General features: G+C 42.4%; 4 protein-coding genes across 4 annotated transcripts; 3 read left to right on the top strand and 1 right to left on the bottom strand.

The window, feature by feature from the left end:
* Positions 1 to 4,095: 4,095 nt before the first annotated feature.
* HO173_000921 (uncharacterized protein) lies at positions 4,096 to 6,931 on the top strand (the record flags this gene model as incomplete). The annotated part of the gene is made up of 3 exons (XM_037302868.1): positions 4,096 to 5,264; positions 5,313 to 6,273; positions 6,329 to 6,931. 3 exons carry the CDS (start codon positions 4,096 to 4,098, stop codon positions 6,929 to 6,931), a joined length of 2,733 nt encoding a protein of 910 aa, XP_037170375.1.
* Positions 6,932 to 7,203: 272 nt separating this feature from the next.
* On the bottom strand, positions 7,204 to 8,667 carry HO173_000920 (uncharacterized protein; the record flags this gene model as incomplete). The annotated part of the gene is made up of 5 exons (XM_037302867.1): positions 7,204 to 7,416; positions 7,472 to 7,929; positions 8,077 to 8,260; positions 8,318 to 8,534; positions 8,588 to 8,667. 5 exons carry the CDS (start codon positions 8,665 to 8,667, stop codon positions 7,204 to 7,206), a joined length of 1,152 nt encoding a protein of 383 aa, XP_037170374.1.
* Positions 8,668 to 9,230: 563 nt separating this feature from the next.
* Positions 9,231 to 10,064, top strand: HO173_000919 (uncharacterized protein; the record flags this gene model as incomplete). The annotated part of the gene is made up of 5 exons (XM_037302866.1): positions 9,231 to 9,274; positions 9,382 to 9,427; positions 9,536 to 9,565; positions 9,663 to 9,846; positions 9,925 to 10,064. The coding sequence occupies 5 exons, from the start codon at positions 9,231 to 9,233 to the stop codon at positions 10,062 to 10,064; spliced, it is 444 nt and encodes a 147-aa protein (XP_037170373.1).
* A 693-nt stretch (positions 10,065 to 10,757) lies between these two features.
* HO173_000918 (uncharacterized protein) lies at positions 10,758 to 12,595 on the top strand (the record flags this gene model as incomplete). Its single annotated transcript, XM_037302865.1, has 3 exons — positions 10,758 to 11,690; positions 11,740 to 12,267; positions 12,317 to 12,595. The coding sequence occupies 3 exons, from the start codon at positions 10,758 to 10,760 to the stop codon at positions 12,593 to 12,595; spliced, it is 1,740 nt and encodes a 579-aa protein (XP_037170372.1).
* Positions 12,596 to 12,871: the final 276 nt, after the last annotated feature.

The following is a 12,871-nucleotide window of genomic DNA, read 5'->3' as shown; positions in this document are numbered from 1 at the left end:
TCTACTATATAGTAGTCGTCGCCGAAGCTTTAAATTAAAGAGGGGGATAATATTACGATTTTAATAATCTTACGATCTTACTTACTTATATTATAGCCCAATTAGATTTAGCGTACTAAGGCCTTTCGGCCTTTCTCTAAAAACTTTAAAAATAATTTATAAGAATTATTAGAAAGGCGTTTAGAGAGTTTATAGTAAGATATATAAATCGTTATAAATAATAAAAAAAATTAAATAGGTTAGAAAATAACTTATAATATAGATATTCTTTCTTCGCTATTTATAAAGATAAATAAGAATATAACGAATTAAGCTCGATAGACTTCTTATAAAATATTTTTATTATTAGTATAGGCAGTTAATAATAGCCATAGCGTATTTATAAGTTTATCTAATAATATAATTATTATAAATAAGATAATAAGTAGTATGTTAAAGAGGGTCTTAGAGCATCTCTTAATCTAATTCTTAAGAAAGATTTTAAAGCTATTACTCTCTCTTATCTATATAGAATATTTAATATATATATAATAAACGGCTACTATCTAGAGCACTTTAGAATATTAATAATAATTATTCTTTCGAAGCTAGATAAAAATTACTCAATTTCTAAAGAATATTAATTAATAGCTCTACTTAATATTATAAAAAAGATAATAAAATTTATTTTTACTAGAAGAATAGCGTATCTTACAAAGATATATAAACTTCTATCGACTATATATATATAAGAGATCGTAGATTACAATTATATAAATATAATATTTACTATCTTCTAGAAAGAATATATTAGATCTAAAACTCTAATAAAGTAATTATAATATTACTACTAGACGTTTTAGATATATATAATAAAGTCTCTTATTCTTAACTACTTTATAATCTTTAAAAAGCGAAAAAATCGATATGAGAGTAATTAATTAAGTAGAATCGTTTTTATTTAATAGAATAATAGTATTAAAAATAAGCGAATACTTTATATTAAAGACTTTTATAGTAATTAGAATTTCTTAAAAATTATCGCTATCGTTTATACTTTATCTCTTCTATAATTTAAATCTTATTAATAAATATAATAATCGCGTCGATTTAGAAATAATAGCTATTAGCTTTATAGACAATATAGACCTTCTAATAGTAAAAGACTTTATCGAGAAAAATTATAACGCTCTTCGTATAAAATTTATAACGAAGTTTATATAAAAGTAGACGTTATAATATAGATTAAAGTTTAATCTCTAATAAATATTAACTACTATATCTTAGTAAAAAATAGAGATTTAGTTTAAACTATTCTCTATAATTTAATAAGAGATAATATATTAAGATAAGACGCTTTATTCGCTATTTAGAAGTTGAAATCGACTTTAAACTTCTATAAAGCTATTATAATAAAAAGATTCGATCTAAAGCTTATTAAAAGTATTAATATATTAATGAAAATTATTAAATCGATATAAGATAATAATTATAAGAGTATAAGATAGCTCTATTAGATGATAATTATTTTATAAATAATATACTACTACTTAGTATAATATTAGTCTAAAAAATACTATTAATTATAATAAAATTTATCTCTTATCGCTATAAAGAATTTAATCTTAGATAAAGAGAAAGATAACTAGAGTATTTAAGGTTATATTTATTTTAATACTCGATATAAAAGTATATCTTCTATTAGTTAAATAATAGCTAGATAAGATTACCTCGAAAGTTATTTTATAAATCGCTATTAATCTAGTATATAGCGAGATTATTAAGCTATAATTCGAGTAATAAAAATCTAAAAGAAAATCTAAGAAGAATAGAAAACTAAGTTTATTAAAGCGATATATTAATAGATTTAAAGAATAATACGACGATATTAATAAGATTAAGAAATTACGCTCTTTTAGCGTCGCTTCTAATTAAGAGCCTCTTAAAATAATAATTTATAAGATTAAGAAAGTCGCTAAAGAACTAGCTAAAAGATTAATTAATAAGAGTTATATAATAATATATATAGACGATAGCGAAATTAATAAAAAAGTAAAAGCTTTAGCTATATTATTAGATATTAATTCTACTTTTAATATCTATTTAGACTTAAATAATTAATATATAATATATTTAATAAAGTTATATAGTATTCTTTAAGCTCTAACGATAATAGTTATATACTAAATAAGGTTATAACTTAGTAGAGTTATAGTAAATATAAATAATTAAATATCGATTTAAACTATCGAAGACTCGAGTAAGTATTTAAGATAGATCTATATAATATAAGTAGTATAGATTATTAATTCGCTAAGATATCTTAGAATAGTAATAGAATTATACTAGATCTCGATATATATTAATATTAACAATAATAAATAGGCGGATAGAGAGGCGAAGAAAGTTATTAATTAACGAGAGTAAGTAATTTATAATAAAAGAGTAAAGGTAAATATTAATAAAATAGTTTAATTATTAGTTATATAGATAAGAATAATATCGATAATTAAGATAGCTATTAGAAATTACGCGATAAAATAATAGACTATCGAATAGACTAATAAAAAGCGAGATAATATTCTTAGAAGAATTTAATTAATATTGTCGAAATAAATATAACTTCTATATTCGAGAGTTAAGCGCGCTAAGACGTCGCTAATAACGTAAATAAAAATTAAGAAAATAGATTTTAAGATCTTTCTTTATAATCGATGAGTATCGAATATAGAGAATAAAGAATATAAGTATAAAGCGAAGTAGATGGCTTAATATATTTTTTACGAATATAGACTATTTAGTAAAAAGCGAGGAATATAGTAGATCGAAGAGAGAAGAAAGGTGAAAAGAGGGTTATTACTTATAAGAATATGCTAATAAAACCACGCTACGCCTCTATAGCGGCGGACTTTATAAGAAATATAAGATTTATTAAGTAATATTAAGCCCTTAATAAGAATTAATAATAAGAATTTACTAGAGTAAGCGGTTAAAAAGAAGAATATAATTAAGATGAAAAGACTTTAGCGATATAGAATATACCCCTTTCAAGAATTAAGTATAATAAAATGTAAAATATATAACGGTAACTTATATAGTCTTATTTATTTGAGATTTTATATAATTGATGAATTAGGTTTAGGTTACGTAACTCGCATAGTCGGCACTAGGGTAAGACTATAAGATAGTATTAAGTAATCAATCAACACTCTAACCAAAATAATCAACAGAAAGACGTGAAATTATATCCTCTGCGATGGTTGGCTTTCTCGACAATCTGCCTCTAGATCTTGTGGTATTATGTTAGAAGCGTGCCATTTTTGACGGGTAATCACTCTTATGGCAGGGTGCCAGCTGGTCTACAAAATCCTTAACGTTCTTTCCTGACAAGAACCAAAACCTCTTCTCCAGCTGATAGAATCCGCTTGAGGATATCATCTGCCCAGATCGCGTTGTCATGAGCATCCTTTTTGTCGCTCAGATAGGAATAATCAGCCACAGAATGTTCCGGAGGTTCCAAGCATAGTGGGCGTTTGAACAACATTTTTTGGTTGTAATGTCTTCCAAAGCGATTTTTGACAACACCTCATCATCTGAGCATTTTTCCATGACTTTGCCATCGTAGGATCTGATAGATTTAATCTTGCCAGGGGTGAACTTCTTAGCCAGTCGGAGGTCGGCGCCGCAGATCCCGAGCGTTGAGTGCCAAGATATGACCTCGGAAGAACGGCTCCCGATCATGAACAGCCCAATGGAATTCAGAGACACTGATCCAACTCATTTGACGTCTGGTTTTCCCTGTCGCTACATCGCGCATCCTGATTCTTTCGTAGACAATTTTCTGGCCATCATCACATCCGGCGCGGGCAGTCACCGTTGCTCTCGAGAAAGAGCACCCGCTCCGCCCTCTCGCGCCCGTTGCACGATTCCTAATCCTCAGAAACACAAATCACCAGAGAGGCATATAGAGATTTTCATTACAGAAGGACCAGATGGAAGGAATACGAGCTCTAACTTCGGTATCGATATAGCCTGTAGGGCCTTTGATAAGGCTTTGACTCCCAAAGGATTGGGCATGCTGGGAGAGATCAATTCCGCTTCGGCCGGAGAAACACGATGCCATCAGTCCTCTCCAGATACATGAGCGAGCCTGTCCACTTGGATTCAAGCGAGACCTCGGTATATGATCCGCCGCATCGGGCTTCCACAGAGACCTCTTCTCACCCAACGATTGCCAAGGGGTTAATGAATGGGCTCCCAGTAGAGAGCTCAGGAGGATTTAAACGCGTTGAAGGTGTCTTCCTCGGTGAATCGAACGGCGTAAACTCGAGCCTGCACTCCTTACAAAACGGAAGGTCCAGTGATAATACGGATGGTCCCGGAAAGACACACTCGAGGAACGGAAGCAAGAGCTCAACAGTCAATGGATACGGGGCTATGGGAGAGGGGCAGACACAGGACCTTCCAATAAATAATCCGCCATCGAGACTGGGTACCGTGGATCACACGCACTCGCTGGAACATGCTAACGGAAATGCTGCCTACGTTCCGAGGCCAAAGTCTCCAGAGAGTGGTCAACTAGGTAAAGGACATTACCACAAAGGCCATGCAAGAGGTCATTCATTGTCGGCCCCACAAAGCACCAATGTCCACTCGACGCACTCAACCGACCTTGAGTCGTCTGCCAGTACTTCACAGGCGAATTGGACGCCTCAAGATCTATCTCAAAACCCTAAAAACAGACTCTCTTCTACCCTGATTCCCTCAAATGTCAATCAACTTCTTGCTGGATCTCCAACGACCTCTTTGCATCCTTCAGCACCTCGCCTACATCATCGTCACACCACTTTGGAGGTTCCAAGGGTATCGACCAGCCGAACATCGAGGGACTTCTCGCTACCTAACACTGCAAGCGATGGCGGTAGTGAGAGTGGACGCTTCTCCCCAACATCTCGGACCCCTCGAGCATCGAATACCTTGGTACGAGCGCCGACGCGATCAGTACATTCTGATATGTATTTAGATGAAGTACCTCTCGACGGCGACGTAGCACGATGGACTGAGACGATCCGGCAAAAACGAGCCAGCCGAAGGCAAAGGAAGGAGGAAGAGGAAGACGATAGAGTGGTCGTAGGAACAAAGGTCGACATGAACCATGTCAACTGGGTCACCGCTTACAACATGTTGACGGGTATCCGATTTACTGTCTCGAGGACAAATGCGAAGATAGATCGAGAGCTTGCAAACGCAGACTTCGATGCCAAACACAAATTCTCTTTTGATATGTAAGACATGCCCTGAGCATTGGAGAAGCTTGAACTCACAAATCTTAGCACCGGTAACGAGTTGACTCCGTCAGCCAAATACGACTTCAAGTTCAAGGATTACGCGCCTTGGGTGTTTCGCCATCTTCGAGCGAAATTCCAGCTCGATCCAGCAGACTACTTGATGTCACTCACAAGCAAGTACATCCTGTCGGAGCTGGGCTCTCCCGGTAAAAGTGGAAGCTTCTTCTATTTCTCTCGGGACTACAAGTACATCATCAAAACCATACACCATGCTGAGCACAAGCTCCTGAGGAAAATACTGCGAGAATATTACGCCCATGTCGAGCGTTATCCCAACACGTTGATTTCTCAATTTTACGGCCTTCACCGAGTCAAGATACCCTATGGTAGAAAAACTCACTTTGTTGTAATGAACAATTTGTTTCCTCCACACCGAGACATACATCAGACTTTTGATCTCAAAGGATCGACGATTGGGCGAAATTACAAAGAAGAAGATCTGGAGCGCAATCCTAGGGCCACCTTGAAGGACCTGAATTGGCTGCGAAGAAATAATCATTTCGAATTTGGGCCCGAGAAGAAAAGCCTTTTCATCGAGCAGATGAAGCGCGATGTTGCTCTTCTGCAGAGATTGAAGATCATGGACTATTCCCTTTTGGTTGGTATACATGACTTGGAGAGAGGCAACGAGGAAAACCTTCGTGATAAGACGCTCCAAGTGTTTCAGCCTGGCGGCGATGGTACGGCAGAGCCACAGGTCAACATGCTTACCAGGACTCCGTCTAAGCTTGAGAACGCAAGACAAGCGAGGCAACTACGGCAGATCATCAAAAAGGAGAAGCCCGTACCTATGGACAAAAGCACAAGCAAGATGCCGGACGAGATGCTGGAGGAAAGGAAGAACTTCATCTTTTACAGCGATGACGGCGGGTTCAGAGCTACCCATGAGAATAGTCAACCGGGGGAAGAGATATACTATCTTGGGATCATCGATTGCTTGACACATGTAAGTGTCCTACAAACACTATCCGTATGTGCAATATCGGCTCACACTGTCTCAGTATGGCTTCGTCAAGCGCGCCGAGCATTTCTGGAAAGGCATGTCCAGCGACAGCTCTCTGATCTCTCCAATCCCACCTGAAGGCTACGGTGACCGTTTTGTCAAGTTTATAAGCGGCATCACCATGACCAAGGAAGAACAAGAGCGACAAGCCCAAAGCGGTGACCTTCTCGATGGCTCAATCGATACCCATCGTCAATCAAGCTTCCCTATCTCGCGTCACTCGACAGACAAAGTCATCGAAAAGGCCGAAAAGCAAGCGCACAAAACCGAGAGGGAAGGCGCCACAGAAGACCCAAAACGGGATCGGACGCTGAGCGCCGTACGCAGTCCATCGGCTGAAAGGGGAGGCGGCGCTGGAGGCACTACATTACCAGTCGTTGAGGAGGATGGTGAGGCAGCGAGCAGGGAAGACAGCGTTCACAATGAGAAAGCTGGCGATAGTGTCCTGGATGGTGTGCCTTCGACCGGGGAACGACCGTCTCCGACGCCTTCGAAAGATGGAGTACGGCTGCCGAGTGATAGGCGCCTTCCGTCTCTTCCTGACTTTAACCGCCTTAGCATGGGAATGTCGACAACAGCTCCGGCGACTATGGGGCGTTGATTGAATGGTGTTCTTGAATCTTTAATTCTTTTATGATACCCATCCATGTATGCATCTATGTAAGCGTTGCGTACGGGCTCGTCTTCTGCGTCAGTGATACTTGGTTTCCCAGGAAAGCAGACCGAATGGTTGTTGCCTCTAGCGTAAGATAGATTCGTCTCCACTATTGGTATTCATTATCTAAGGATCCCGCATAGCATGACGTGATGGTGAACTTCTCTAGTGCAAGCGACAAAACATTTACGAAGCAGTTGCTGCTGGTCTACACATCTTTAGCAGTCATGGTCTTCGTCCTTTCCAGGCCAGAGGACCTGCTTCTTTGCCACAGCGCGCGCATGTGCTACAAAAACAAGCAACCACATGACGACCTGCAGCACCGTTGCCACGCTCGAGATCCACAAGATGGCTTGGCTATCGATGGCGGTCCCGATTTCAATCATCGCAATAATGAACCCAGTGTTTGGGAAAACGAACGACCACCAAGTCTGCGAACACCATATCTCAGCTTCTATACGGGAAATTTGGATGCCTTTCACTTACGAGATGGAAACTCATCTGTTTTATCCCATCGAGAGTAGCGAGTAACGATATGCAGAAAAAGAACAGCGAAAGGGACCAGAGAACAATGGCCAGGAATACAGCCACAATCTTTAATACTTGAGCTGTCGGTACCGCAACGGTCCCCAGAACAAACGTATGCGGAAATACCTCGATCGCAGCATTCGCCATGCCTATGAACGCCAGGCCCGTAAATGACGGCGGGCCGACTGAGATGAACATTCCGGGTCGAGTATTAGGGGACGGCAAGCCATTCGACATCAGCCTGCCGACGTAATTGCTGTACATGAATACAGAGATCAATAGCCCAAGGCCTTGGAAGGTAGTTCCAGCTATGAGGATGGGGATTGCATGATGTGGGGGCTGAGATCCTGATATTACGGAAGCGACAACTCCAGATAGCATGACTGGAAAGACAGGCAGAATCCACGCAGGCGTCACTTGAAGTTTCCAGAGTCAGTACTATTTCTTTGAGATGGAAAAGGAGTCACAAAACGAAGTCGATGAGTACGATTTTCTTGAAGCACGTCTCAGAACTCCAATTGGGATACAAATTAGAAAGGGATCGCTCGGAAACGTAGACGTACTGGACTGTAGTGTTAAAGGTCTGCCTGTGAAGAGGAGATGATACTGGAGGACTGCGGTGGTGAAGGTAATCGCCACATACATCCAGAAAAGGATCCTAAGGGTCACAACAAGCCAGGGGCCAGTGGAGGGATAGCCATACTTTTGTATGCATGATATGATGGTTGATATGGTGATGAAGAAGGTCTGGGCGAAGTGAGCATCTTGTTAGCGAGGTAACGGAAAGCTATTGGAGACACATACTGGAATGAAGAGAGATTCTGTTGGATGATACACAGACTGGGTGAAGGTGCCAGGGAACATGATGAAGCGAGCGAGGATGAAAGCTGAGAGAAGGACAAAGAGGACCAAATCCAATATGAAAATAATAGTCCCAATCGTCGTCAAGCCACGAAACGTGTGGGGGGTAACTGCAAACAAGAGTGCAATACCACCAGTGCTCATGGTGAGCGTAAACCATCTGAGAAGTGTCAGATGAGTAATACATAGAGGATGGTTATGCCGTCAACGTACGCCCAGGTGAAGTGATGTAGACGCTCTCTTAAAGATACGGCACCAGTGGTGCTGGGAGGGTTCAGTTTTTCTTGTGCCATATTGACTGTATCTTTCACGAGCTATTCGAGATATTTTCAGTTCGTGAGTATCCTCCCTCCCCAAATGATTAAATAGGCTACGATGTTGGAGATATATCTCGCCTGCCAGTGAAGTACTATCGACTCAAACGTAGAGTCCCTTGAGTGTAAACTCAGTCACAAAAATAGCATTCAAGACCTTGCCCTAAAAACTCTGTTTTGCATTCTTCACCAATGCCATGATTCTCAAACACTTCGGCAGACGCGCTTTCCAAACAGCTGTCTATCCAGCAAAGTACTCATTTAGCAATCGCCTTGCAGTGGCGAATAAGAGCCAAGGCCAGAATCGAAAATCGATCTCAACCGTTTTTTATAGGCCCAAGTTTTGCGTCACTTTTCGCCCGCGCGCACCCGGGCTGCCCGTGGCGTAGAAATAGACGCTAAATTCACACGGCTTGGCTGACTTTACAACCACGAGATCCTAGCACCGTACAACTCACCGTCACATACAATAGCATCCCTCATTCTCTGCCACATCCACTTCCCATTCGCTTCCACCCCCAAATACACACACCTCGAGGAACATGGCTCTCAAGAGAATCAACAAGGAGCTGACAGATCTCGGTCGGTATGTTAACCCCCCAGGGCCCCTCCACGGCCACCCTTGTGCTCAGCCTCAAGCCGAAGCAGTCAGCATGCCTCAAGAAGAAGTCCATACTTACGAGAAAATGACAGTGACCCTCCCTCTTCATGCTCAGCAGGACCTATCGGCGATGATCTGGTATGTGATTTCATCATCATCAAAAAGCTGAGCGGTTGGATTGCTGCACATGTTGCACACTCCACATAGCTCAGAGGTCATCGGCTAATATTCTCTGCTTCTTTGTAGTTTCACTGGCAAGCGACTATCATGGGACCCGTACGTGCCTTATCGCTGTGCCTTGTAGACACAACTTTGAGCCTCCGGTCGAGGTTGTCAGATTGGTGGTGGGGTCGGAGCTGACAAACAAATGCAGGGTGATAGCCCATATTCGGGAGGTGTCTTCTTCCTCGCCATACACTTCCCTACCGACTATCCATTCAAGCCTCCGAAGGTGAACTTTACTACGCGCATCTACCACCCGAACATCAACTCCAACGGTAGCATATGCCTCGACATTCTGCGAGACCAGTGGAGTCCAGCTTTGACCATCTCAAAAGGTACTACATATTGTTCCCGTTTTTATGCGGAGGAAGTCCCAGTACATGCGAGCTTAGCGCTAATGATGTGTGTCGTAGTGCTTCTCTCCATCTGCTCCATGCTCACAGACCCCAACCCTGATGATCCTTTGGTACCTGAGATCGCCCATGTTTACAAGACAGACCGTTCGAGGTACGAATCGACAGCGAGGGAATGGACTAGAAAGTATGCCATCTAGACAGCGGCAGGGAAGTGGGATGTGACGGTCTACGACACTGGGCCCTCGGCTAGCTTATGTCCTCTTTATGTGGATCAGTCGTCAGGGGGCTAGTCCAAAGCATATCTCACGAAAGCATCATCAATGACAAGCAGTAAAGGGCTCCGTGTTTACTTTGTCCACAGCTTCAGCGGTAGCTCGCAGCAATGAGCTCGGATCTCTGGGTTTTCTTAGTGATACATGCATGCGGGTCGAGAAACATGGTGGAGCGTTAGGAGTGTATCTAAGGTAGCAATTATAATCATTGCATGATTCCATTCCATTTGATATGTGCTGTGAAAATAATCGTAGACAGCCAAAAGCTGACTCGCTGCAGTCTTGGCTGGCAAGCTTGATAACAATAGACGACGCCAAAACTTGGAATACACGCAGTGAAGCAGGTGCTATCTCGAGGGCTTAGTGCACTTCTGTGGGTGCCGGAGCTCCCCCATTTGTCTAAAAGTCGCGCTTTCCAATATTTCATGTACACCCAATTCTTCTTTACTGCAAATACTGATCTGTCTTGATTCATCAAATCCGCACACCACCACTTGATACTACTTCTGACCACTATTCTGAGAGATAACGTTACTTTGGTCTTACTCTTGAGGCCTACCGTCAGCGAATGTTCTCTTGTTTGCAATTTTAGACGCCTTCCACGCACCATACCGTAGCATGTCCGACTCAAGCAGTGACCTCTTCGAGAAGGAAGAGACGTCCACTCTGCCTCCATTGTCCAGGATGTTGATGTCCAACGACGTAGCCGTTGAAGAGACAGCCCCTTCAGAGGAGAGAGCAGGAATCGGTCACTGGATGGTCGTCACAGGTAGCCGATACCTCCTCGTAGCCACATTCGCACTCCTCCACGGCATGATCTTCTCCTACAGCTTCTGGACTTCCCACACAAAGGAGCATCTTACCCTTGCCAGGTCCACCTTCGGAATTACCTCGTCCATGGCAAAAGCCGCTGCTTTGGTCCTCTACTTTGATCTCGCCGTTCTTATCTTTCCGGTGTGCCAGACACTGAACTGGATTCTCTACCGGACCCCTTTGGGTGCTAGCATCCACCCTGACATCAGCATCTTTTTTCACAAAATGGTCGGCTGGTACTTGGTCTTCTTTGCCTCGGTGCATATAATTGGCCATTGGATCAACTTTGCCCTGCTAGCTGTGAAAAATGGCATGGGCTTCAAGGGCTTTCTCGCCGTTAACTTCGGCACCATACCGGGCTGGTCTGGATACGTCATGCTCATAACGCTTGGTCTCATTGCCGTCACCTCACTCAAAAGATTTCGGCTTGCAAACTTCGAATGGTTCTATTACACCCATCACCTATTCGTTGTTTTCTTCGTTGTTTCGATTCTGCACGGTGCCTACTGTATCGAAAAGGTGAACGAGGGGCCAAGCAGTGCCAGTACATGCAGCGCCCGATACGGTCACATTTGGCAGTGGTGGATGTTCGGGGGGTTCGGCTACCTGCTGGCGGAAAGAATCAGGAAAGAAGTTGTTGGGAGGTACCAGACCCACATATCGAAGGTCATTCGGCACCCTTGCGACGTGGTTGAGATCCAGATCAAGAGGGAAAAGACACGGATGAAGATTGGGCAGGTGTGTAAACCATGTCCTTTGCCAATTCTTGTACTGATATTTAGCCTAGTACATCTATCTCTGCTGCCCCGAAGTCTCCCTTTGGCAACACCGTCGTCTTATGCTTACCAGCGCTCCTGAGGAGGATTACTTATCTGTCCACATGCATTGCACTAGCGACTTCACTAGCTCAATAGCTGCCTCAGTAGGGTGCGAATTCAAGCACCAAGAGAAAGCAAAGGATATGCTCGCGTCCAAGGTGATTGGCATTGATCAAAAGGCTGCCATACTGGACGTGGATCCTACAATTCGCAGGCCTCTGCCGCGGGTGTTCATCGATGGACCTTTTGGTGGTGCATGGGAAGACATCTTTCAGTACGAGATTGCAGTCCTTATAGGAGTTGGGACAGGGATTATGCCATTCGCTTCAATCCTCAAGAGCATCTGGTACAGAATGAATTACCCTCACGAGAAAACATTTCTCCGAAAGATATACTTCTTCTGGGTTTGTCGTGACATTGGCTCCTTCGAATGGTTCATGTCATTGCTTAGGGCAATCGAGGCGCAAGATATGGACAGCCAAATCCAAATCCACACCGCAAGTCAACTCTCCCACTGCTAAGGGCATAGATGACTGACTCGACTAGTATATCACTGGTAAGGCTCAGTCTCAGGCGGCCTCGAACGTCGTCAGCGATGATACCTATGCAAAGCAGAGCGCCGTCACAGGGCTGCGGACACCGACAATGTTTGGTCGGCCCAATTGGGATAATGTCTTCGAGTCCATCCGCAACCTACACGGTTCTCCAGGGAAGGTGGGCATTTTCTTCTCTGGACCTCCGCTAATCGGACGTCAAATAAGTGTCAGCCGCAATCAGTACTCTAAAGATGACTTTGAGTTCGTGTGGAGCAAGGGGAACTTCTGAGCCCCTTTGCTGTTGATCGCGGCGGAAAAGGAAGCCACATGGGTGTCAGGGGATGAAGTATTGCTGTGCACGTATTGAGAGCTTACACGGCATACTTGTTGAATCAATGTACTATAACTTGCTTAAAGCTTCAACGAATGCATCGACATTATCTACCTCAGCTACTTGTAAAATTAATCTTCAATAGACATGTGAGGGAGGTCCGAGGGGACTCTCGGATCTCATTCCGCGCCAAGAAAATGGGGCTGAAAGAAGGAGCTCTTGCATGGAACTTCT

This window comes from Letharia columbiana (assembly GCF_014066305.1).
Source record: "Letharia columbiana isolate WasteWater2 chromosome Unknown Sc0000001_s0, whole genome shotgun sequence".
Classification (NCBI taxonomy): Eukaryota; Fungi; Ascomycota; class Lecanoromycetes; order Lecanorales; family Parmeliaceae; genus Letharia; species Letharia columbiana.
Note: the sequence above shows the minus strand (reverse complement) of the source record. Positions and strands in the feature narration are given on the sequence as shown.